Source organism: Elaeis guineensis, chromosome 10 (genome assembly GCF_000442705.2).
Source record: "Elaeis guineensis isolate ETL-2024a chromosome 10, EG11, whole genome shotgun sequence".
Classification (NCBI taxonomy): Eukaryota; Viridiplantae; Streptophyta; class Magnoliopsida; order Arecales; family Arecaceae; genus Elaeis; species Elaeis guineensis.
The window spans coordinates 15,290,029-15,316,299 of record NC_026002.2 but is presented as its reverse complement, the minus strand read 5'-3'; the positions used below and the strand labels follow the sequence as shown (position 1 = coordinate 15,316,299).

General features: G+C 42.6%; 3 protein-coding genes across 3 annotated transcripts; 1 reads left to right on the top strand and 2 right to left on the bottom strand.

Annotated features, from left to right (window-relative positions):
- Nucleotides 1-4,575: 4,575 nt before the first annotated feature.
- Nucleotides 4,576-8,350, top strand: LOC105053031 (probable pectinesterase/pectinesterase inhibitor 12). Its single transcript, XM_010934031.4, is given in 4 exon segments — nt 4,576-5,027; nt 5,030-5,615; nt 7,504-8,052; nt 8,055-8,350. Coding segments are annotated over 4 exon segments (1,653 nt in total). The 5' UTR covers nt 4,576-4,646; the 3' UTR covers nt 8,192-8,350.
- Nucleotides 8,351-9,931: 1,581 nt separating this feature from the next.
- Nucleotides 9,932-12,730, bottom strand: LOC105053032 (putative pectinesterase/pectinesterase inhibitor 45). The gene is made up of 3 exons (XM_010934032.3): nt 11,683-12,730; nt 11,415-11,575; nt 9,932-10,757 (listed from the first exon to the last, which is right to left on the bottom strand). The coding sequence occupies exons 1-3, from the start codon at nt 12,621-12,623 to the stop codon at nt 10,051-10,053; spliced, it is 1,809 nt and encodes a 602-aa protein (XP_010932334.1). The 5' UTR covers nt 12,624-12,730; the 3' UTR covers nt 9,932-10,050.
- A 2,110-nt stretch (nt 12,731-14,840) lies between these two features.
- LOC105053033 (pectinesterase-like) lies at nt 14,841-17,652 on the bottom strand. Its single transcript, XM_073244555.1, has 3 exons — nt 16,901-17,652; nt 16,091-16,441; nt 14,841-15,724 (listed from the first exon to the last, which is right to left on the bottom strand). Exons 1-3 carry the CDS (start codon nt 17,481-17,483, stop codon nt 15,033-15,035), a joined length of 1,626 nt encoding a protein of 541 aa, XP_073100656.1. The 5' UTR covers nt 17,484-17,652; the 3' UTR covers nt 14,841-15,032.
- Nucleotides 17,653-26,271: the final 8,619 nt, after the last annotated feature.

Sequence of the window (26,271 nt, the reverse complement as noted above, 5' to 3'; positions counted from 1 at the left end):
TTTTTTCGTCCTCATGAGTCCTGATCGGATGGAGGCTTGGAGCAGCTGAATAGGGAAGCTTGGACAATGGTAAGTGTTCTGTATTGAATTTATATAGAGGAATTTAAATGGTACAAATAGATCATTGAACGACTTATATATCGTAATTGAGACTGTTGCTTAAACGGTGGTTAGGTTGTCCAAGGATTTGGAGTTCAAATTCATCTTTTCCTTCCATCAATTTGTCAAGATTTTTTTTTTTTGGATGAGACAAAGTGGTGATGTATCAGGTTGGTCACAGATTTTTTTTTTTTTTTTTTAAAAACTTGACCTAATGTGAATTGCACTACCATTTTTCATTAATTTAAATTTTATATATACATGTCATTTTTCTGAACAGCTACACTCCTTTGTTTCTATAGTGACCTCCAATTCTACTAAAAAGAGAGAAGAAAAAGATGGTTTCTTTTAAAACAAGCTTCTGTTTCTTTGCTCTCCTAATTCTGCGCCTTCTCTTCTTCAATACTTTTTATATAGATAATAAGAAGGGAGACTGGATTGCACTGAAAAGTGGAGAAGAGTTGTAAGGAATAAAATGAGAATGCTTTTGTCCATCCGGTATTGTATCTGATTGTATATAAACCATTCTCTTACCAGTACATCATGCTGAGAGATGTACTCATTTGATCCATCATAAGTGGCGTCAGATTGAAGGTGTCTTTCCTTCTCTCTCTTTCTTTTTTTTTTTTTTTTTTTTTGTGGTTTAACATTTTACGTTGTTGGGCTGGATTCTTTACTCTTCTACTACTCTTCTACTTCTCCGTTGTACTGCTCTTCTTTGATCTTTTCTATATAGATAATAAGAATGCAGACTAGGCAGCGTTGAAAAGCAAAGAAGAGCAGTGAGGAATAAAATGAGAATATTTTTGTCCATCCGACATTGCATTCAACCGTATATAAATTATTCCCTCACCAGTATGCTTTGTTGAGACGTAGATCTACTGTTGAGGTTAACATTAAACTCATCATAAGTGGCGTCAAGTGACTTTTTTTTTTTTGGTTTTCACAATTTACATTGCTGGATTGGATGGCTTCAAAGAAGAGCATATTAGGAATGGCAACGGATTGGATATGGATTGGATTGGCTCATATCCATATCCGTTCTACAAATAAAAATCTTATATGTGCACCCACTCCATATCCGTTTTGGATCAAATCAGATCAAGTAGAGATATGGATCAGGTTAGATCAGACAGATAAAAGGAGTTGGATTGAATTGATTTGGATCAGGATTCAGATCCACATAAATAATATAAAATTATTATAATTTTGAAATGAAGATATATATTAAGATTATATCAAGTTAGTTTTGGAATAAGGTATATCATTATGTGCACTAGATTCGAATATATTTCAGATACTTTTCTAAGATCGAAATAAAATTTGCCCCATTCAAATCAGGTGAGATAGGATACTTGGTGGATTGGCTAAAATTATCATCCCTAGATTGGCATATAGAAGGCAAATCAAAAGGATTGTATTTTCATACATTAATTTAAAAGAATAAAATTTTAGCAAAAATAATAAAATTCATAATATTAATAATATTGATAGTACTAATAATATTTTAATAAGAATAATATATTTTCATAATAATAATATTTTTTATTAATATTATTTTGGAAGACTAATAATTTTAATAATATATATAATATATTTAAAAATATATATTTATTTAAATTAATAAACAAATTTAATAAATATATTATATTAACATATTATATTTTATTAAATAATAATAAATATATATTTAAAATAAATATCTAATTATAAAATAATACTTTAGAGATGCTATATTTTTAAATAGAAAAAAAAAGTATCCTGGGCATCACATGGATTATATCCTTAGATATAATCTAAAATGACATATTCTCTCTCAAGCTCAGCTAATAATATGATATATAATCTTATTGATTTGATGTAGAGCATTCACTTGGGGCTCGTTGTTATTGCAAGGGTATTATTAGGACCATCAAACAAGCTAAGCAACCTGAGGTTGATCTGAGAAAAGCTTCTAATCAAACTCATTTCAAAAGCAAATAAATCAAGCACGAGCTAGCAAAATAAGCTTAAAATTTATTGTATAAAAGTATAAAGAAAAAGTATTCATACAAATTTAAATATTTAAAATAGTATATATATATATATATATATAATTCTATTTTTTAAAAAAATGGATAAATAGAATGGAGTTGGATGATCAAAAGCTTGTCAGGTTTATGGGTTTTGGCATCACACTAAGGATGAAGCTAGCACTCAACCAAGCTTTCGATAACTGCTAGTTGTTTTTACCAAAGATTTACATTTTGATAAGATCAGGCATTCTGGTCGTTCTATCCTGTTTTTGTGATAAAATAAGATTGGGATAAAGTCAGAATTTTGAAATCCATCCATGTGGGAGAGAAGAAAGAGAAAAAAAAAGAAAGGAAGAAAAGATTAGAAAAAAGAAAAAATGAAAAAAAAATGAAAAAAAAAGAAAGAGAGAAAAAAAAGGGAAAACAAAAGAAAAAGAAAAGAAAAAAAAAGAAAAAATTAAGGAATAAGAAAAAAAAAAAGGAAAGTAGAAAAAAAATAAAGAAAAAAAGAAGTGAAGAGAGATTAAGGATATTTATTGAGATGTATCATCGAACAATTATTGATACGAGATGGAACATTGGGGTATCCCAATTTTCTATTGGGGTATCCTATTTTATGGAGAAACTGGGATATCAACATCCTACAGTTGCATTTGATAGCTGGTAATCTATCCAAATTATCAGTAATTTAAAGTGAGCCTACAAGATTACTATGTTTGGTATGCTTTTTGAATAGCAATCCAGATTATCTTGATAATGTACATTACATTCCATGAGGCAATTTAGATAGTTTTGAGGAGGGGTGGCTATCCAATTACCATTTCTTTGGCAATATTGTGAAAAATTTTTTGAACAAAATTATCTCTTAAAAAAATTATACAAAATTCATTTCTCCAACCACGGTGGCACTACCCGCGGAGGCTAGTCCTGCCGCTGCCTCTTCCTCCCCATCCCAAGGGACTCCTTCCATTCTTTTCATGATCATGGAGATGGCAAGATAACGAAGAGGAGCATGGGCTCCTCGCAAACTCCAAGGCCTTCAAGAAGAAGGTCTTCAAGCAAGAGCCCAAGATCCTCCCATGTAGTGGGGTTGACCTCCAAGCAGAAGCACCAAGCCAGGGCTTGGCCATATTCAAGGTGTGAGCCATGTACATGTCGCCATTGAATCGGATGAGGGCCACTATACTTTTATTTATACCAAATACACAGTAATTTGATTTAGGAGTATTTTGAAAATTTAATTTACATTATTGGTAATCTGATTATCCTACCAAACATGTTAATCAAAATTTTCAATAATTTTACTACAATATTATTTATGTGTATCAAACACAATAATCATCATTATTCGTAATTTAATGATGATAATTATCTTAAAATAATTTACATTATCTTTCAAGATTGTCTGGCAATGTATCAAATGCAACCTAAAATTTTAAAATCTTGATTCCAATTTTATTATAGTAACTAGAATTTTGTCAACTTTGAACCTTTGTATTGACATAGATTAAGGGTTCTTGTTGGCAGGGCTTAGGCATAACTCTTAAAAATAACATCGATTGATAGGAGCAAGTGGTTGGTTGAGCGGTACAATTAAGATCTAAAGCCATGATGTGCTCGGCAAAATTCAATAATTGTTCATCCAATATGATGGTACTCCTGCTAGCCAGTGGCTCTAAATGTAAAATTTTAGAATCCACCATATTGAAGATCATGAATGAAATTTAAAAAAAAAAAATAAAAAAAAATCGATATCAATAATTGAATCTAAAACTAATATTTAAATTTTTATGTCGAGTTCATGCATGTCACATTTTTCGATATTCAGATTTTTTTTCTCACTAAGTTAAGCCTTGCAATCACTCTTTAGTTGATGGCAGGATCGTACCTACCATTTCTCCGGTGCGCCATTTGAAACCACCATGGTACGAAGTTCACGCAGCAAGGAATCCACCGCCCGGTGCCCACCGCTATCTAATCCACATGCTACAATCCAACCAACCTTTAACGCGTCCAATCCAGTCCACTTGAAAATACATTCAGACTCTCACGGTCTCACCAAAGAAATAGAAAAACTAATAAAAGATATAAAAAAATAAAAATATGTTACATTCGGTTCGTGATGAGCCCTGTAAAGTCACGTTGGCACCGCGATTGTTCATTCATAGAAAAATTTGGATATATAAAGTCGATAAAAAAATAACGTATTAATATTTGGATATCAACACATTACTATTTAATCTTGTAACTAACTCAACATATCATTGTTTAATCACGCGCATATGTCGTATGCTGTTTTGATATATTTTCATTGGTTTATCTTAGCATAGCATATGTCGTAGACCAAGTGGATCCAAGAATTTTTCCTGTTCACCCTCCCACAGGATAAATTATTAGAAAAATCTCGGCACTCTCGTCTCCGTCTTGCATGATCCTGTCCCCCTTCTTGTCCGCTGGCTTAGACCCACAAAACTATTTACATGTAATCCACGTCCACCCTCTCTTCTCATCCCCACCCTCCCTTCAGTCCCCATGGCTTCTCCTTTCCTTCCTCTCCTTCCATACCTTCTAACTTCTCTCCTATTCTCATCCCTGCTCTCTCCCACCACCTCCTCCTCCACTCTAAATCCCAACAACGTGCAATCTGTCTGCCCTTTCACACCCTACCCCGCCTCCTGTTTAGAATCCCAGAAGTTCACCATCTCCATCTCCGGCTCCACCAACTCCCCCACCCTTGCCTCCGCCCTCTGCTCCCTTCAGGCAGCCATCTCCGACGGGACCAAGCTGGCCTCCCTCCTCTGCTCCATTTCTCCAGGCCCCAACCTCGTCGAGTCCCAAAAAGGCTCCCTTCAGGACTGCCGAGACCTCCACCAGATCACCCTCTCCTCCCTTAAGAAATCCATCGCCGTCCTCTCCAGCTCGCCGACGGCTGTAGCTGCAACCTCGCCGACGTCCGGGCCTACCTCAGCGCCGCCGTCACCAACAATGCCACCTGCCTCGAGGGCCTTGCCGGTGCCCGGGGCTCACTAAAGCCCTCGCTGGTGGCGTCCTGGGTCACTACCTACGAGCACGTGAGCAACTCCCTCGACCTCGTCACCCGCTTGGGTCCCCGGCGGCCGGGGGGGCAGCGGAGACGGTTGCTCTCATCCGCCGCCGGCAGCGGTGGGTTCCCGGCATGGGTCTCGCGGAGGGACCGAAGGCTTCTCCAGAGCGACGACGACGGCGGCGACTACGGGGAGTACAACCCGTCGTCGGTGGTGACGGTGGCGGCGGACGGGACAGGGAACTTCACGACGGTAGGGGAAGCAATCGCGTTCGCGCCGAACAACAGCGCGGACCGCATAATCGTGTTGGTGCGGGCGGGTGTGTACGAGGAGAACGTGGAGATCTCGGCAGACAAGTCCAACATCGTGCTGATTGGGGACGGAAGCAACGCGACTGTGATCAGAGGAAACCGGAGCGTCGGTGACGGCTGGACCACCTTCCGATCAGCCACGGTCGGTGAGTGATTTTTTATTTTTTTTATCTGTGAAATAATTAATAATAATGTTAGGAACGGTACCGGAACACATTGTCGTGGCCGACAAAGCATCACGAGTCATAACTCCAACGGCACATTCTTGGACAAAGACGCACGTGATCGATGGTCGTCGGAATCTGAGATACTACGAGTTGCAGTGCGCGTACGGCGTCAATGGGTGGCCATCCAACAACGCATGAGTACAAACTATATCATGTATCATGTATTGCTCAATCATTGTTCATCTTTTTGACAGCAGCGATCAAATAACACGCGCATGAGTACAAACTATGTCAGATATATTATATATCGTTTAATGATTGCTCATCTTCTTCTGATAGCAGTCATCCATACGTATATCATACTCTATGGTATGCATGCGGCACCATTAAGATCCATACTCCGAAATTACTAGTTCAGTGAAAAATGAGTCCAACAATAGAGGAAACGGACACCGACGGAAAAAGAAATAGAAGGAAAGCAACACGCACAGATACTTTTGAGGCCTGATCCAACTAATACTTTTATTTGACACGGACAAATTTGATGCACAGTTTCCAGCCATGCCGTTCAGCTTACGGTTGAAGTGGATAAAATTGGTTGCCATCATGTGATGGTCATCATCTGCTTCTTTATTACTTAGAATATTTGCTCAGTAATTACCGTATTACATAAACAACTGGAGAGGGAGAGCACTGAATCTTTCTGAATCCATCTCTGATTTTAATTTGGTATTTTAAAACAGTAAAAAGATAGGGAGTAAAATCATGTTGATAGCTTCTAAGGCTACCAACTGGTGAAAAGTTTTATAAACCATTTGGATCGCATCCCATCCTCACTCTAATTTTTGGCTGGATTTTCATACATTATAATTCTAAATTAACAATGTTGGCTTTAATTTGTTACATTAGCATTAACATGTGCATTGCATGCAACAATCAATATGGCTAGCTGCTTGCGCTGCTGTTATATTAGGAGTTCTACCACTCAAGGAGATGATATTTTTCTTATTTGGATTTTTTGCCGTTCTTGCACATTTTGTTGTGATTTTATGTTATCTTATGTAATTATATGGAATGTTGAATGTTGCTTAAATTTTTGTTTGAGCCAATATATCATCTAATTTGACCATTTTGAGGAAATGACATGCACGGATTTTTTATGAGATCTATAGTGGTGGTGGAGGGTTTGAGCCATTAGACCCAAGTCTGAGGCCCACCATCAACCTCTTGTAGGGGTGTGGAGACACAGTTCTTGTAGAACAGACCCAATTCATTTTTGAAATTTAGTCAGCCTGTTTGGATATTATGTTTTTTTTTAGTATTTAGTAGTAATTTATTATAATCATATCTTTTATTATTTGATTAACCACACATTGTAAAGATTATTTTCTTTGTACTCATCTTTCGATATAATGAAATCTTTTCCCGATCTTTTTATCCATGGATGCAGGCTAAAGGCTCAACCATGTAAGTTGTTGTTGTTTATTTTCTATGCGTAATTATTATTGTTATTTCAGATTTCATACTAATTAATCAATAATCTTGCGCATATGAAATCAACTTAAAATATGCTGAATGTATGACTACTAGGAGCGTATAGTTTGTAAATTAGTGTAGATATGTGAATCATCTCTCAGATAGCTTTTTATTCATGAATCTTGGCCATCTGGCATTATTAAAGGGACAATATGGACCATTCAATCCATGGATGCAATCACGCTAATCAGGCTAGTTCCATATGAATATGTTTTGTGGGAGAGTAGTTTATATATACATATGAACATTAAGCGAGCACCAGTACGTCATAGAATCCACTAATTACTTTCTCTTTTAGCTGATGGTATTAATTAAACTGCAAATATTGCAGCTGTTTCCGGAGAAGGTTTCTTGGCTCGTGACATTACCTTCCAAAACACCGCTGGACCAGCAAAGCACCAAGCCGTGGCCCTCCGAGTAAATGCCGACCTGGTTGCCGTCTACCGTTGCGTGATTGATGGCTACCAGGATACGCTATACGTCCACTCCTTCCGGCAGTTCTACCGGGAATGTGATATCCATGGCACCGTGGATTTCCTCTTCGGTAATGCTGCAGTGATCTTCCAGGGATGCAATATTGTGGCTAAGAATCCTTTGGCTGGGCAGTACAATGTTATCGCAGCCCAATCCAGAGATGATCCTAACGAGGATACCGGAATCTCTATTCAGAATTGCTCAGTCCTGGCATCTGATGAACTAACGTCGAGCAACGGTAGCACCAAGACCTACCTGGGGAGGCCTTGGAGGCTGTATTCCACGACGGTGTACATCGAGTCTTACCTTGGTGGGCTAGTGGATCCGGCAGGATGGACGGAGTGGATGGGAGATCAGGGGCTGGATACCTTATACTTCGGCGAGTATATGAATAGTGGGCCAGGATCGGGACCGATGGTCGGGTTACGTGGCCGGGATACCACATTATGGATTACGATGATGCCTCTAACTTCACCGCGTCGGAGTTCATCGACGGTGACGAGTGGTTGGATTCAACCTCATTCCCGTATGATGATGGGATATGATGGTCGGCCTAATACTTATTTCTTTCTTTGATATGTAGATGTTGTTATTCCCCTCTGTGCGTTAATTGTAAGTGCACGTGCAAGCATATGTATGTGCCTGTATCTAGTATCTATCAAAGTCGGGTTGTGTTGCAATGCGCTTTTATTATTTTTTTATAAAAAGATTGGAAAAATTCTAACCGTCCACCGATAGTTAGGACAATTCTCTCTGGGTAAGTTAGGAACTGATTGCCTTTTTCTAATTTTTTTTCTCTCAAAATCCTTTTTTCCTCGGAGCCATAGACGGTGGGCAAAGATAGCGATGGCAACATTTTGGAGATAGAGAGGGGAGGAGGGAGTGAAGGTGGTGGAGGAGGAAACGGGCAGTGGGAAGGGAGAGGAGGGCGCCGTAGAAGACGAAGACAAACCTATCTTGGCCAAGCTTAGGGGAGGGAGAGAAGAAGGTGGTGGCCGGCAGTGGAAGAATTGGCGGGTGGAGCTTACCATTGGGGGCTCTAGATTGATGGGTGCAGTGGAGCTACTAGCATCACCCATGGACGAGGTGATGAGGAAGGTAAGCGCACTTGCTATGGCCCCTACGGCGACTATGATGGGATGGTTGTGGTGTTGTGTGAGAAGAGTGGTGGAAGGATCTGGCGCATGGTTCCGTTGGCCCCAATAGCGGATGGATGGAATGGTTTCAGATAGCTCTCCTCCCAAGAAGGCCCTCCTCATCCACCTCCTCCTTGCTCCCTCCGCCACCACATCCGCTCCTTCCTCTGCTCCCTCTCCGACTTTATTGCACTTAGAGTCGACGACAAAGAAGGCTACCTTCTCATGGGTTGGCACTGGACGATCGATGACGACGATGGCCTCATAGTTGGATGGGCCAAACCGATAGTTGATCCTTCTTTTGATTGAGTGGATGTCATCATGCACCTCCTAGACACCCCTTCCCTGGCGCCTCGTCACGTTGGCAATTTGGACCAACACCATCCAGCCTTGTAGCTGGGGTGCTCCTACTCCATCACTAGAAACTTCAATTCAATTTATTTGAACAGATCAATATCATCCACGCCAAGCAGCAAGTTCTTGCCTTTCGTATCTCTCCATATGGTCTTGACGATGCTACGATGGAATGGAGCGGGCTCATGTCGGTGTATCTCTAGACTTCAAAAATAAATACCGCAATTGCAACCAATTATTAATAAATAAATCAAGACCGTTCGGATTAGATCCAACGACCAAAAATTTGCGGAGATCGGAAGGACTAAAAGTCCTTTGAAGTACTGTAGAATAATCCAAAACAATTTATATCGTACGGGAGTTCTGTTTTTGGAACTTGCACCTTCTAACCTGCACCCCAATCCACCGGCCAAAGTACCCATATAGCCTTCCAACGGAGCTTAAATAGACGTTTCCCATGTCTAACTGAACGCGCACATGTAAACCATCTTAAAAGTGAGCATAATCTACAGAATGCAGCGCTTCTTGGGCCACGAATATTCTCACTAATGTCACTGTGCGCTGCAAATTAGGCTTCTTAATTCCTTCAGCCCAATAACCAGAGGCAACAGGTGTTTCCGTCCATTAACCAACAGTTTGGCGAGCATGCTGCCTGGAACAAGCGTTACACATAGAGGCGAGTTTAAAGCCTTGCGTAGTTTTTATAATAAATATAAAGGTCAATGTATAAATATAGTCGGTGATCTCAAATTTATCATATATATAATTTGAGAGCTCGGTCCAAAAATATTGGGATTTGAAAACCTTGCACCTAACTTCATTAAGATCATATCTCATATCACCAACATCGCTTCCACGTACAGTGCAACACAAACAACAAATCTACCGCTCTCCCTGTATCCCTTTCTCTCACGTTAATATAGACCCAGGCGAACTGGGACAGGGGCCGGCCCCCCTGTTCTCTTGATCCAATCACGACCTTGGATGAACACCTCCGGCGTGAAGCCGACGGCCTCCGTCCGGTTAGAAATGACCTTAAACCCGGGCCACTGCACCCTCGCCGACGTGTCGGCGCCCGGCCCCTTGTTCTTGTACTCGGCGTAGAACAACGTCTTCAGCGCGAAGTCGCCCTCCCACGGCATGTAGCCATCCTTGTGGATGAAATCTCCGATATCCGACTCCATGATGACGGTCCGCGAGTACTCCTTCCATGGGCGGCCGAGGTAGCTGCGGATCTTGTCCTTGTCGGGGACGAGCTTGGAGTCGGCGGTGAAGCGGCAGTGGTGGAGGACGAAGCCGGTGGTCTCGCGTGGGGAGATGCGGCCCTGGGCGGTGACGATGTTCTGCTGGTTGTCGAGGGGGCGGCGGACGACGAGGATGCAGTTCTGGAAGATGGCGGCGGCGTCGCCGAAGATGAAGTCGACGGTGCCGGCGATGATGCAGCTGCGGTAGAACTGGCGGTGGCACTGGGCGTAGAGCGTGTCCTGGTAGCCCTCCATGCGGCAGTTGAGGAAGACGGCGCGGTCCGCCTGGACGCGGAGGGCCACCGCCTGGTGCTTCTCCGGTCCGGCGGTGTTGCGGAACCCCATGGCTATGCCCATGAAGCCGTCTCCTAGGGCCGCTGCAACAATTAAAGCGAGACGTGACCCAACGATCATTTAGCTTACTTAGCCTGGCTTATTATAAATAAAATGTTCCACGTTTCTAATCCAATAATGACAAAAATGTGTGCTCGTTATTTATTTATTTTTGTATGAAAGTGAGCAGACGTACTTTTCATTGCTAAGAAGAAATGATATGAGTAGGTGCATATCATTTCATGCATAAATAAAATTTAAAAAATATTAATATAAAAAAACTTATAATACATATTATTTATAAAAGCAAAAAATTATTATAGTGGATTTTTTTTAGAAAAAACTGAGATCTGGATGTGATACATTGGTGACTCTCGATATGTACGCAGAAATTTAAAGGGAGCTTATGGCAAAGACTTAATTTTCCTAAAAGAATTTAGTATGTATGGTTCTGCAAGAGAACTATGCTTATTTGGATAAAGTCAAATTAATGATAAAAAAATTAAAAAATATTTATATATTTGGATGAAGCAGAATGTTCATACACTCTAGTATGAATATATTTTAAAAAAATTAGAAAAAAAAGTCTCTCAAAATGACCGAAAAATATTTTTTTTCATGGAGAGGACGTAAAGGAAAACTACTATTGCATGCTTTCGGAGCCTGGGGCTTTAAAATTAAAACCATTTGCCGGTGCTTACCAAAGGTTGCGGTTTGGTACGTCCTGGTGCCATCCACGTAGTTCTTGCTTCCAGTCACGATGGTCTTCCTCGATCCATCCCCGAACATGGTCACATTGACCATCTTCTTATCCACAACCACGGTCTCCTCATAGACCCCCTCCTTCACATAAATAAAATATCTACCACCACAAACACCACGAGATTAATCAAAGAAAACCAAGACTAGCTAGCTAATTAACGTTCTAAATCCAATTTTATTCTAAGAACAAAATTCCAACCAACTTACCTTCCTTCATACTTCTTTGGCATTCGAGCCAGTGCCTCTGAAATGGTTTTGAAGTCTCCGCTTCCGTCCTTCGCCACCGTGACGTTGGGCTTGAGGTTCTTCGTCGCACGCGGGCCGTCCTGGCCATCCTGCCCCTCCTCCTCGAGATGCCTACGTTCCTCCTTGGATAGCCATGAAGGGAAGCCTGCATCCTTGTGAGGGGCCGCCTCTTGCCCCTCCGCAAGGAGGCGGCGGCCGTTGCCCGCCGGAATTTTGACCGATGAAAGGAAATGTGATGCCTCCTCGATGATAGCCAGTGCATTACTCGTCAACTCTTTTGCCGACTTCATGGCTTCCTTCATTTTATCCTTCCACTCCCCATTAGGGAATCCATCGATGCATGTCTGCTGGTACGACATGACGGCGCTCAGCCAGTTCCGTAGCTCGCTGGATTGCTTCGGTACCTGCTCCAACGTGTGTGCATCGATGTTGCCCAACGCCGTCGCGAGCTCGTCGGCGGAGTCCCGGAAAAGCTCCTTACAATCCTCTATCGCACCTTGCACCATGGGATCGTCGCTCTTGATCAAGTCCGATTTGTTGAAGGCCTTGGCGACCTCGTCGACGACGATGGAGATCGAGGCCCGGATGAGGGCCTTGGGCGACGTGGTGTTCACGGCCTTCGCCATGCGGGACTCGCAGGCCTCCTTGTAATCGACCGCGCCGCATACCAGCTTGATGGCCCGGGTGGTGGACTGCAAGTCCTTGTTGTTGGAGGTGGAGGAGCTTTTGTTATGCCCGGTGTGATGCTTTGATTGGTACATGACGGCAGCAACGCCAACGGCGGCGAGGATGAGGATGACAGAGACGGAGGCGCCGGCGATCATGATGCGCTTGCGCTTCTTCTGCTGCCTTTCGGCCCTTCGGCGCTCTGAGAGGGGCCCGAAGTCCTGAAAGGCAGACATAGTTGGAAACTATTGCTATTGCTATTTTTCCTTTGTTTTCCTTTGTTCTTTCTCTCTCTGCCTTGAGAAAGTATGTAAGGCAGAGAGGAAGAAAGGGATGGAGAAGAGGAAGGGTGAAGGTTTTATTTGTGTACTCTCTTCTTACTTGAAAAAGAAGGGCGGGGAGAGTTTTGAGGTCCTGTGTTTGAAAGTTCGTTAGGGTTGGAAGAAATGGGCGATGGACATTCCAACGTTCACTCCCGCTTCTCCCGCCAAGCTTTTCGTTTTGTTGCTTTGGGTTATAATTAGAAATTCTTTTTAAATTAACTAAAATTACAATGGAAATGAGCTTAAACCGATCACCTGTTAAGAGCTGTGTTCTGGCCATCACCTGTTAAGAGCGTTGTTCTGGCCACAGAAAACTCTAGCTCAATAGCAAACGAGCTGCTAAGATAACTTCAGCTGGAGCCTGCATTGCCTGCAACCATGGTAAGTCTGACTAGATTGTCTCAGACTGAAGGTTCTATTCATGAGTTCACCCCTCAACCACTAGCTCTGCTCTCATTTTGATCCTGTTTGTTTCCCAGGTTCAGTTTCCAGCAAACTATGCTTCTAAATTCTTTTGTTAACTCTTATTTAATCTCATTTTGTAAAGTTCCGCTTGTTTTTAATGAATTTGGGTGGCTGTGCCTCCCTTTCATTGAAAGAAAAAAAGAAATAAATTTGTTCACCAATCCTAAAATTTAATATTATTTGTCAAATGAATTGGTATATAATGTTAGAGTGTCGCTCCCGAGACTCACAGAGATTATTGACTCTAAGTGGCCCTTCTTGGGTTAGAGGATCTCCTCATCCATATTGCCTACAAAGAGAAGGAAGCGGTGATTGGCCCAAAGAGGTGAATTTTTGTCAGGTCATTCTATGGTTCCTTAATCATGGAGGCATATGTGATATGTGGAGCCTTTGTAAAGCGTTTGTGAAAAGGTTTCTCTTAGCTTCAAGTGAAAATATTTATGTGGCTCCTAATTAAAAACAAGCTGTTCACTGTGGATGGATCAACAAGTAGTTATATTTGTTACACCAATCCAAATCTCAGAAAGCTAGTATCTCTTATGTACCACACCCCCCCCCCCCCCCCCAAACAAACCAAAAAAAAAAAAAGAAGAAGCTAATATCTCTTCATCGACTGGAGGTTCTCTAAAAGGCTTCCATCTAATTTGCTATCGGTTACAGTTCTCTTTAATGCCAATGGGTTCCTCGATTCTATGCGGTTTTAAGCGGACCACTTCGAGAATGAAAAATGATTACTTCTTATAGGATTGCTCCTAGAGATGGGGGGAATGATGAAGATAGAGTAAGGAATGGCAGAGGACGATTGAACCTGACAAGATATTTTGTGAAGATGACCTTGTGCAAGCCTCCAAAACCAATCCTCTGAATGAACCGTGTCTTCTTTGCTAGGTTGTGGGCTTGGAAGTAGTTGGCCCTTTGCTTTTATTGTGAGGTTCTTCTGCCTCCATGGATGTTCATGATACTACTATTGTTTCATCTTTTGGTCTTGGGAGGCTAGTGCCTTCTGGAATTGTACTCTCATTCTGTTCCAGAGCTGATGATCAAACTTGATACTTGCATTGCTTCTCTAGATCTGAAAAACTTGGCTGTGTTGGTTTTCTACTGCAAGAATCTTTCTCTGAATCTCTACGGGAGTAAACGGGCTACTGAGCTCTCTCTCTCTGTTTAGAAGAAGCTTCCTAATGATAGTCATCGCCTCGGCTTGCAACCCTGGTTTGATCTCTCCTTCTCCTCCCGTTTTTATTTCTGTATTAGCAGTCTTAATGCTCTGTTTCAGCTGTTTTGAGACCCTCCGTTCTCTTTTTCAGCTTTTTAAGTTTTTTATATTATACACTCCTTAGCATTACCTGCTGCTTTACGTAATTTGTCACGATAAAATTTGGTAGTTTCGCCTCCCCTTCCATCACAAAGAAAAAAAAAAGAAAAAAAAAGAAAAAAGAGTGTGCTATCTATTTATTTCTCCATTGCTTGGATTGCGACCTTTGCAATACCTTGGAGAAATGCCATGCATTAGTTGGAATCCACACGCATCGTTGTTTCATGGGAGGTCGTGTTTGGTGTATACATCGTGTTAAAATCTATTTTCTTGCCTGACGGAGTTCATTTAAAATATAAACCGATCGAGTTGATGAGCAGACCATGGACTGCAGCAACTCAATTCCGGATTAAAAAAACAGGGACATAAAATTTGGACCTTTATTCACCATCTATTACAAGTAAAACTTTACTAATTTAAGAAGGTAATTGCCCAGATATGCATCATATATATATAAAAAAATGACACAACAATCAGATCAGAATGCCCTATAAACCCTGAGCAAAAATCAGTACTAATTGCTCAACCAAACAACCTCACAGCTAGAGCAGCCCGCCGGAGTAAGGTATGGCAGTGCAAGACAACCAAGCATCACCCATGGTAAAGTTATATACAGTAAAATTCAGAGCATCCGACGCATTCATGAGGTGATAACCCGGCCACCACACCCTGCCACCAGTGTTCGCCCCCGGCCCTGAGTTCTCAAACTCCCCATAGTACAACGTGCTCAATGCGAAGGTCTCGTTCCACTCCATCCATCCAAGTGGATCGATGAGATGATCGATGAAGGACTGCATGTAGACCGTCCGCGAGTACTCCTTCCACGGCCGGCCGAGGAAGGTCTTGGTGGAGTTGAGGGCAGCTTCCAGGTCCGGCGCGGCTCGGATGGTGCAGTTGTGGATGGAGATGCCGGTGGCTTCGTGGGGGCAGGTGCGGCCTTGGGCGGTGATGGCGTTGGTTTGGTTGGGGAGGGGCTTGCGAGCGTAGAGGGTGCAGTTCTGGAAGACGGAGGCGGCGTTGCCGAAGATGAAGTCGACGGTGCCGTAGACGTCGCAGTCGCGGTAGAACTGGCGGAGGGAGTGGACGTAGAGGGTGTCTTGGTAGCCCAGGAAGCTGCACCGGTAGAAGCTCGAGAGGTCGGCGTTGTTCCTGACGGCCACCGCCTGGTGCTTCTCCGGCCCGGCCGTGTTCTCGAAGGTGATGTCGGTGGCTATGAATCGCTGGCCATATACCGCTGCATGGGCGGAATTATGTGAAATTTGTTGGGGTTAAACGTTAATGCAGGAATTCAATAGCAGAAAAATAGCCAGAATTTGATGCATTAGATTTAAAGCGCGTCTAAATCTGACAGACCTGATGGCCTTTCTCAACATTACAAAACGTTCGTGCAATTATTATCACAAAATATATTTATTATAATAAATCTATAATTAATTCATTTATTTTAATATTTTATTCATGGGCTTACCGGGTCAAACCTTGTCCCACCTTGGCTCACGCCACGCGCCCACACGAGCTTGGATCTTGACAAGTTTGACCCCTGTTTTATTATCTTTTTGACGTAGACCGGCAAATTAGCCATTTGAATCTAAGTACTCACCGAAAGTCGCCGTGCCGAAGGTCGACCATCCGTCGGCGACGCTACGGTTCCCGGTGACCACCGTCCGATTTTTCCCCGCGCCGATCAGTATCAGGTTCGTCTTTTTCTTCCCCACGACCACGTTCTCCTCGTACACTCCCGCGCCGATATGGATCGCGAAATACCCATCGTCCGTCGACGTATCGTTAGGAGCGAACGCGATGGCGTCTGCAATCGCCGAGAAATTCCCAGTCCCGTCGCGAGCCACCGTCACCGACTGGTTTGTGCGCACCACCTCGCCGTTCTCCAAATGCATAAGATTCCGTCCCATCGCCGGCAAACCAAAAGCTGGCGAACTAGCATCATTTTGCCCTGCCAACACCAGGCAAAAACGAGCGTTAAACTTGGCGATTAGAAATAAACTAGTCACCTAATGTCGCTTAATCAGAGACCGGCTATTAAAAAAAAAAAGGCTACTGAATCGTCCTTCCGCCAGAATACATTAGCTGTCACGCCCTTTCAGTTCCAGAAAGAAGGAAGGAAGGCATCTCTAATCGAATCATGACCGTTGATTCATATTGGACCCAGTCAATGATGGATCCAGCACGTGGGCGAGGGAGCCAAGTTGACGGATGGAACGACCATCCGTCTGACACGACAGCAAATAAACAAGTGGTTTTGTCTTGCCACGGAGATCTCGCCGTGGGTCCCATTGACACAAACTCGTGTAACGGCGCGAACATGCTCGCGGGGCCCACAAGCCGAGAGTGAATGCACAGACAACTAGACTGTCTGGGGACTGGACGCAAGCTTTTAGTTCCCAGTCCTCACCTGGGAGCGAGTCGGGCTCGAACCGGTTCCCGACGGTCCGGTCCAGCGCGGCGCTGACCAGCTCGAGCGAGACGCCGTAGAACTGGGTCTCGTGGGAGAAGGCGCCGCAAAGCTCTGGGAAGATTCCGGAATCTTCGAGGCCGTCGAAGCAGGTCTGCTGATTGGTGACCAAGGCGCTCATCAGAGCCCGTACCCGGTTCACGCCGGCCAGAGTGAGGACCGACTCGCCCGGGCCGAGTTCGGCCGCGACGGCCTCGAGGTAGTCCAAGTTGAGGTCGTTCAGCTGGCGGCAATCCTCGAGGGCTCCACCGCCGGCGCGCCTCGCCCAGCCTCCGCCTCCTGCGAGGTAGTGGTCGAGGAGCTTGGAGGTCCGGCGGGCACGCTTTAGGGCCTGCTTGACGGAGAACCGGCCGTACTCGTAGGGGTTGGAGGGAAGCCGTAACGGCGCGAGGATGGCGCGGCAGAGCTTGGGATAGAGGGAGTGTTTGCACGCGGCGATGGTGGAGACGGAGGGAGACGGGGTGGCGGCGGCGGCGGCCATGTGGAGGAGGAGGAGCAGGAGGAAAGCGGGGGCCAACCACATTGCGACACGTGTTCTCTTAAGCTACGGAGGGATGAGAAAGACGGTAAGGTGCGAGTGGGCTCAGGGACGGGAACGGCTTTATATGGGGAAGAGAAAGCACGTGAGATACACATGGTTCATCAAGTGTTCGGCCAAAAACGAGGGGGGGAATGGAGGTTTCCGAGATGGAATGGAGAGGACTCGGCGCTATATCTGGATTGTACCGGGTGAAAGAATCATTAAATATTTTTACCGATGGTGGGGGTGAGGTTGTTGGGTGGGGTTGGTTTCTTTCTAAAGAGCTGCCTTAAAAGCAAAGATTTATAATAGGAGAAGTGGGATGTAGCCGGATAGGTGGTTGTGATGGGAGTAGCATTTACTAGGGTGGGTTTAAATAAAAAAAAAAAAAGAAAAAAGAAAAAGGAGTTTTCTTTATTTACTAGAGTGAGTTACATTGACAAAAATGAGAAGAGAGAAAAGGAAAAGGCTGTTAGGCTTCCAGTAGGTCTCTCTCTCGTTTTAGAATTTCACACTGATGGCTGGGAGTTTTTAGAAAATTAGGTTCAATTCGTGCAGACGAGCTCCTCCAGCCTGAGTTTTGATGGGCCTAAAAATTTAGGTCCGATATAGACTATACTGGTCATTCTCGACCCCACCCAATATTCCTAGCAAAACAATATATATTGACGTAAACACATACATATATAATGAGGTCTAATTGTCTAAAAATGCATTAATTATAATATTATGTGTTATGAATCTTATGATGGCCATTATAATAATTATAGCATTATTATTTAGAATCTTGAAACAAACTTATACTCATCCATACATGCACATGCACACATACACACGTACGTGTGTGTGTAATTTTTTTCTTATTTTATAAAAATGGTAAATCAGTATTCCAAATTCTTCTATCTTATCTTAGAAATGGAACCTCATATCCAACAATGTTATCTCTATTGCTTTACCTACCTCACCTTGCTCATTGATTGTTGCACGCTCACATCCGTCTTCTCATTTTTCTGACTTCCAATGGCATAATGTGAATTGTGCAAACCAAAAGCCTTTGCCTTCGAATTATTTTGTATTGCTTTACATTCAGTGTTCCCTTGAGAATGGTAAATTATAGGCCCTGGGTTGCACAAGAATCTATGGTGACAATTTTCTATTTGATTTGGAAGGTACGTGGAACCAAGAGCTAAACAACACTATATGTCTCAAAATCGAAACCTAATTTAATTTGGTCAACTGATACATGAATCAATTGAACTAAAGTATAACCTAAAAAATGATTGCATATAATATTAATAAAGAATTAATTTGAAGTTTAATCAGTATCTAAAAGTTCTTTTGATCTCTCTTTGTTCTTGAACTTCTCTTGGTTCTGTTTAATTCTTTCCTCTTTCTTCTCCTTTTTCTCGCATCTTTTTTCTTCCTTCCTTTCCCATCTCATCTCTCCTCCTCCCTTTACTACTTTTTCTCTCATTCCCTGAAGGAAGTAGGAAGTGATAAGGTTTCCCTAATTTTGTTCTCAAAGAATTAAAAAGGAGAGCGGGATGGGGAGGAAAAGGAGCAAAATGATCTTTGAAAATTTTACAAAATAATCATAGGAGGGCACCGATGTTGGTTCCTAGGTAGACATTGAATCTTAATGCTCTAGCAAATGCCATTTCCACAAGGAGATAAAAGAATGCAGTCTTCTCCTTGGATAGACATCCAAATAATTTCTCTTTTTTTTTCTTTCAGAAATATTGGAGCCTCATTAAAGATGACCTAATGGCACTTCTATATATTTTTCGTAGAGGTACACTTGATCTATCTTGACTTATTTCGCTTATATCATTCTGATACTTGAAAAAGAAGGTTTGCTCTTAATTAGAGAATCCTATCCTATTAGCTTGCTTAAGAGCTTTTACAAAGTCATCTTAAAGATTTTGGCTTCAAGGTTGGCAAGATTTCTTCCTCACCTCAGCTTGTTGATGATGCACAACTAATATTCATTAAGGGAAGATCAATAATTGAGATTTTTCCATATGCTCATGAAATGCTTGCTTTATGTAACAAGTCCAAATGCAAAGGGGTGCTATGTAAGCTTGGTTTTTTTTTTTTTTTGATAAAGGATTTTCTAGTAAGTGGATAGAATATATTTCTTCACTCCTATATTCAGCATCAATCTCACTTGTGAATGGAACACTGGACAAAAGATTCAGATGTAAGAAGGGACATCAGCAAGGTGACCCTCTACCTCCATTCTTTTTCATTTTGGTTATTGATGTACTTTCTAAACTGCTCAAAAAAGCTAATAAAGCTGGGTTTATAGAAGTTGTTGGCTCCAATCCTTGTTTCTCAAGTATCAAAAGTCTTCACTTTGCAGGTCATTCTATTGTCCTGTGCCAGTAAAAAAAGAAGGTATCATGGTGTATTATGGTGGTTAAAGTAATCCTTCTTGCTTTTGAGAGCACAATAGGAGGGAAGATCAACTTTCGTAAAAGCTTTATGATGTGTATGGAGGACAGCGAAGCGTATCACATGGCTAGATGGAGTTGGATGCCACTACTAGAAAGAATCAATGCTAGGCTTGCCCAGTGGAAGGCTAAGCTCTTATCAATGGGATTAGTGAACTAAGCATTTACAGCGCTTTCATCTTACTTTATATCAATATTTAAGCTCCTCAAATGAGTCACAAATAAAATTGATGCAATGAGAAGAGCTTTATTATGGAAAGGGAAAGAGAGCACTTCGGCATTCAATTGCCTTTTTAGTTGGGATGGTATATACTGAGATAAGAAGAAAGGAGACCTTGTTGTAATGAATATCAAAAACTTTACTTTAATCTCTTCTTATTGCCAAAGTAGGCGTGGAAATTGCTTAAGGGACGAAGGAGCTTTGGATTAAATCGATAAATAATGCATACTACTCTAGAAGAAAATTTATAGTGAGAGTCAGGAGGCTGTTCGCGAAAGTCTCACCAATTTAGAAAGACATCAGCAGGAAATTGAAGGCCTTCTGGAATTGTACCTCATTCTCTTTTAGTAGTAGTAAAAATATCAGATTCTAGGAGGACACCTTGTTAGGAGTGTGTCATTTGCCTGCTTAATTATCCAAATCTCTCTTTCAAAAAGCCGTGAAGCCAACTCGATCATCAGTATCTCTTATTAGAATTGGAGAAGAATGGAATGATGTACAAAGGGACATGGACCACTATCACTTCAAGAATCATGAGAGCTGGAGCTTCTAATGGAATTGTTGGAACCAATTAAACAAAACAAATTGCAGATATGCCAATTTGGAAACTTACAAATAACGGAAAAATCTCAATGAGCTCATTCTATAAATTTATCAATAATGAAGGTATCCTTTAGCCATTTTACAAATCAGTTTAGAACGCAACAACATTGGAAAAAAGATAAAATCTTTTTTTTTTTTTGATAAGACGTATCATTCAAACTCTTTTAGTATGAATACATCTAAAATAATCAGAATACAAAATATTCCTAAATAGATTAGGGGCATCTCGCATGTCAGTCCAAAGAAGCAGTTTCGAATGCTCCACAACAAAAACAGCTACCTAGTCAACTATCATGTTTGTCTCTTAAAAAATATATCTTATGATAAGATTAGCACAACCAGATAGCAGAGCTACAATATCCCGTAGGAGGGGGTGGCTAACATCCCTCTATATACACCTCTAGAGCCGGCTAAAATCTTTCTTCGACTTGCACCAAAAAATAAACTTCATACGAGTGATGTGATGTGCTAACAAAAAAAGGCTAGGGGGTTAGCTATGTGGTGCAAACTTTGCAATTGTTACATTTTTATTAGATATTCATTTGCTAGAAGTGTTTGGTTTTCTTGGAAGCTACACCTTAAGCGAAGTGGTTGGCCGACAAACCTTCTAAAACTTTGGATGATGTGGCACCCTTGAAAATCCTCCATGAGAAGAGCATGGGATCATCTCATTGTTGCAATGTATTTGCATATTTGGTTGGAAAGGAATGCAAAAATTTTCCTAAGGAAGAAATGTTCCATTAATGCAAGAGATCCTTCAATTATTCCAACATTGGCAGAACATATGTAATGAGAGAGGAAAGGAAGCCATTAAGCACTTCCAAGTTACCTTGCTCCGTTATGCAAATGAATTGTTACCACGTATCTTGTATTGACTTCCTATCTCTCTTGTATATATTCGCACTTGTAAATAAGATGGGGGAAGTATGTAGATTCCTCCATTTCAGAATCAAAAAAAGGATCCTCCCATAAGCAATATATGTGAGAAGAAAACTTTTTTTTTTTTGCCTGATGAAGTAAGAAGAAACATGAATGACTCTGATTACTTTGTTTGGCTAAAAACGTTTTATTGTTTTAATTCTAATTTTTGTCAGAAAAAAAATTTGTGGTGGCATTGTTTAGGCATTCAATGGACATCCAATCATAATATACCAGATATTATAAGCCCAATCTCATATGAACAAGGAAGCAATGGGCCACAAACATGGCTCCAATACTAGTAGGACAGTGGGTCATCCGACTGTCTGACTACCATAAACCAAATTAGGATGGCTCCTTAATGATATTTAAGAAATCGATTCAGCTGCGGAACCTCGGGCTGCATGGGCTAGGATCATTTATAAATGTTTGATCCTTTGTGTCGATTATCTGATTATTAAGGATGATTTGGTCACGATCGTGACTTGGATCCAAGAGTGTGTGCGGGGTGATACCACCAATTCCTTTCTGTAGGATATATTGATTTTATTGACCGACTGTGCGGATCTCATTATTAGATATATTTTTCAAGAAGCAAACTCGATAGCTGATTAGGTGATTGCTTTTCTTTCTGAGTACTCTGAGCTGTTATTTTGGATTGAAATGAGAGAGATCCTTAGACTAATCGGGACATTTAATTTTCTAATTCTTCTAAATGTATCCACATGAGAATTGTATAAATGGTCTATCCTATCAAAAAAAAAAAAAGAAAAAAAAAAACTCGGTGCAAGCTGGATGAAATCCAAAAATTTTCTATTGAGATCTTTTGAGGGGAGAAGCTAGCCTACAATTGCCCATGAGGACTGTTCAAGACACAAAAGTTGACGCTTTTGGTTCTTATATAGGCTATCATTTAGGTATCTTACAACTGGTCCAGTCCAAGTATCCAAAAACCTGACACATACAAGCAAATGGTTCCAGCCTAATACAATTTTTAATGTAATTAGATGAATGATCATTGTTACAACAGATCAAATATATGTCAAGGGCTTTAGGTTGCGTTGAATTGCCCTGAGCTGAATCTCACCTGGAATTAACCTTATAGACCCAAGGATCAAGTTCTAGCCTATTGAAATCCTTCTCGATCCTAGAGTGGATAAGGTTTTCTTTTCTTCTTCTTCTTTCTAAATAACAGGGCTGTGACGAGAACTAACCAGAGGTGGATGAAAAGGATACCCTAGCATCCACATTGATAAAGAAAGCTAACATAGGTGGAAATGCTTCAACATAGGTGAAAATCCTTCCATCCAGGTTTTTTTTCAGAGTGAGCAAGCCTTCCTCCAGCCTCAACAAGATTTTTTTGAGAAGGCCCTGAGCCAACTCATCTTGAAATAATTTCAACCATGGCCATCACAGAGCCTTAGAGAGGAAGCAAGTCGATGCTAATTTCTTTGATTCACCAAGAAAGTAAAAAGACCTTTTTTTTCATATGAGTTGGCACCTTTTAAATAATAGTTCCTAGATGGATACGTACGTTCAATTTAAATGACAACAAAAGTGTCCATTAGACTCATGATATGGCACATGTAATAGGGCCCAGTCTATATTCAACTGTGATGGTGAACGAATGCAACCCTCCAACCTCTCCCACAGGTTACTCATCGTCAGGGTGAGCATGGTTCGGTTAACCGAATCATTACTCAAATTTTCAAACTGAACCAAACTCATCGATTTTTTTAAAACATAAACTGTAACCGATCCATTTGATATGGTTAACCGATCATCGATTAACCGTATTAAATGGATCGATTAATCAATTTTTTCATTTTTTTATAAAAATATTAAATAATTTTATATCATAATAAAATTTTCATGATAATATCCATCATAATAATATCATAATCTTCGTAATAAAATACATCAATGATAAAATAAAAAACTACAATAGATGGGCATTGAAGAGTTAGTAAGAAACGAAGCTAAATTTTTTTTAAATTTTTAAATCAAAAAAATTAAAAAAATAAAAGTGTGAATCTATAATTCGAATACTGGATTTGCCGATTATCCTTGACAAAAACAACCAATTCAACTACATATTATATGTAAATCATATTTTTCATATATTATATATATATAATGATCGATTCGATTAATCATTATTTTAAAAAAAAAATCAAATCTGAATCGAAATCAAAATTTTTTTAAACAATCCAAATCAAAATCGAAACCGACGTTTGATTAACCACATTTTTTGGACTCATTTTTTGATTTCGGATCCATTAATCAGTTTTTTAAATTTTTTTGCTCACCCTACTCACCGTGTTGACTTGAATATTTAGATCGTAATGATATGCCGAAATATCATCGACAACTATCATGTTTGCATACAACCTTTTACCATAGAGATATGAAATGCATGATAATTTATTATTTGGCTTGTTGGGATATATCGATCGGTCACTCTCACACCGACTCACCGTCAGATCAGCCTAATCGGTGCCTGACTCTACCGACCGCACCGACTGCACCGGCCGACCGAAGGTATGTCGGTCGGAAAGGCCCTCTCCATCCCCGATTGGCCGAGCGACACGGCTCGACCCCCGACTTTGGCAACGTATCAGACTAACCATCAGGGGTGGTGGCCGACGTCCGATCCCCGCGATGCGCCACGCCAGCCGACGTTGTCCCTGGGTCCTCACCCGATATCCTAGACCAAGTGCCGGCGTATGGTCGGTCGACTCCTCCAAACGCCGTACGACTGCTGGAGGCCGTCCGTCCTGATAGCGACGTGCGGCATAGCCGCCCTGGGACGTCGTCCTACCCTAGACAGGGGTCAACCCTAGTGATTTGACAGCCCCACGGTGATTTGACACCCCCACGGTGACTCTGACAGTCTTCGACGATCTGACAACTCTCCCATTGTCTGTGCCATTAATGACGGCGCCATGCCGTGCTCTACTATAAAATGGAGAAGGCAACAGTACTCTAAGAGGTCTTTCCGAAATTCTTGGGCTTACTCTCTCTCTCGCTGAGCTCTTTGATTCTTTCCTACTGTTGCCTAGTCTCCTCTCTGACTTGACCGTCGGAGGGTCCCCGTCGGAGTCATCTCCGGTCAGTGCAGACTTCTTTTGCAGGCGCTCGTTCCCGACGACCAGGCGATGAGGGGATTGGCCGCAACAGGTTTGGCGCGCCAGGAAGGGGGATGGCTGCGACGCAGGGATCACGACCCCCACAGGACTCGACACATCCTTTCGAGATGACAAGAACCAGAGCTCAGTGATCGAGGGCCATTGGATCGGCGAGGCACTCTCTCCGTCAGGAAGAGGCCTCTTCTCCATCCTCCACGACGGAACCTAGCTCTCCGCATCCTGTGGTGATCACGGAGGTGCAGATCACGACGATCGTGCGACAAATGACCGTGCTGACAAACGCAGTCAAGAACCTTCAACAACAACCAATCCGGTTGCCGCACTCGCCGGCGGAGCAACCGGCGGCACATCCGATGCCCTCCAGGAGCAGCCGCCGACACCCGCGTCGGTCTCCATCCCCTCCTCGGGAGCGGCTGTCACAGCACTCCCACCGAGAGGAGGAGAGGCGGCCGTGGCTTGATACCCCTCGGTTTCGACGGTCGTCTCTTTTCCAGCTGGAACGAGTAAGGAAGGAGAAGCGGCCGCGAACACCGTCCCGCTGCCTCTCAGATTCGTCGGGAGACTCCACCCTCGGGGTCTCTCAACACCGACGGGCCGACGACTACGAATGCAGATTCAAAGAAATCGACCGACGGCTAGCCCAGCTGCAGGTGGACGGGCAGAAGTCCTCGAATGACGTCAACTTCTAGACCGCCCAACCTCTCTCCCGACTCATCCTCGACGAGCCGATCCCTAGTCGGTTCAAAATGCCCCATGTGGAGCCCTATGATGGCTCCATCGATCCAGTTGACCACTTGGAGAGCTACAAGGCTCTCATGACGATCCAAGGGGCGACCGATGCTCTTCTCTGCATCGGCTTCCCCGCCACACTTCGCAAAGCTGCCAGGGCCTGGTACTTCGGCCTCCGCTCAGGAAGTATTCACTCCTTTGGGCAGCTTGAGCACTCTTTCGTGGCTCATTTCAGCACCAGTCGGAAGCCGCCACGAACCTCGGACAGTCTTTTTTCCCTCAAACAGGAAGAAAACGAGACGCTCCGACACTTCGTGACGCGATTCAACGCGGCCATGTTTGAGGTTCGGGATCTCAATGAGGACATAGCTATCTCAGCCATGAAGAGGGGGCTAAGGGGGTCCCGATTCACATACTCCTTGGACAAGACCCTCCTCCGGACGTACGTCAAATTGCTGGAGCGCGCGTATAAATACATACGCGCAGACGAAGGAGCTTCCGACCGGCGCCTGACCTAGGGCACGGGCTGAAAGGAAAAGCAAAAGAAAGGTCGGGCCCCTGCTGAATCCAGCAGGCCCCTCACCGATAGACGGATCCTACCCCGACGATGGAGTCCGAGACCGATGCATCGCAGGTATAACTCCTACACCCCTCTCTCCGCTCCTCGTGCGTAGATTCTACGACGGAGATCGAAGGAGTGGAATATCTGCGACGGCCTC

Coding starts and splice junctions, on each gene's coding strand:
- LOC105053032 (XM_010934032.3), bottom strand. CDS start 12,623: ATGTCTGCCTTTCAGGACTTCGGGCCCCTCTCAGAGCGCCGAAGGGCC. Junction 11,576..11,682: donor CCAAAGAAGTATGAAGGAAG/GTAAGTTGGTTG, acceptor TTGTGGTGGTAG/ATATTTTATTTATGTGAAGG. Junction 10,758..11,414: donor GTACCAAACCGCAACCTTTG/GTAAGCACCGGC, acceptor TAATTGTTGCAG/CGGCCCTAGGAGACGGCTTC.
- LOC105053033 (XM_073244555.1), bottom strand. CDS start 17,483: ATGTGGTTGGCCCCCGCTTTCCTCCTGCTCCTCCTCCTCCACATGGCC. Junction 16,442..16,900: donor CGAGCCCGACTCGCTCCCAG/GTGAGGACTGGG, acceptor TGGTGTTGGCAG/GGCAAAATGATGCTAGTTCG. Junction 15,725..16,090: donor CTTCGGCACGGCGACTTTCG/GTGAGTACTTAG, acceptor CCGCCCATGCAG/CGGTATATGGCCAGCGATTC.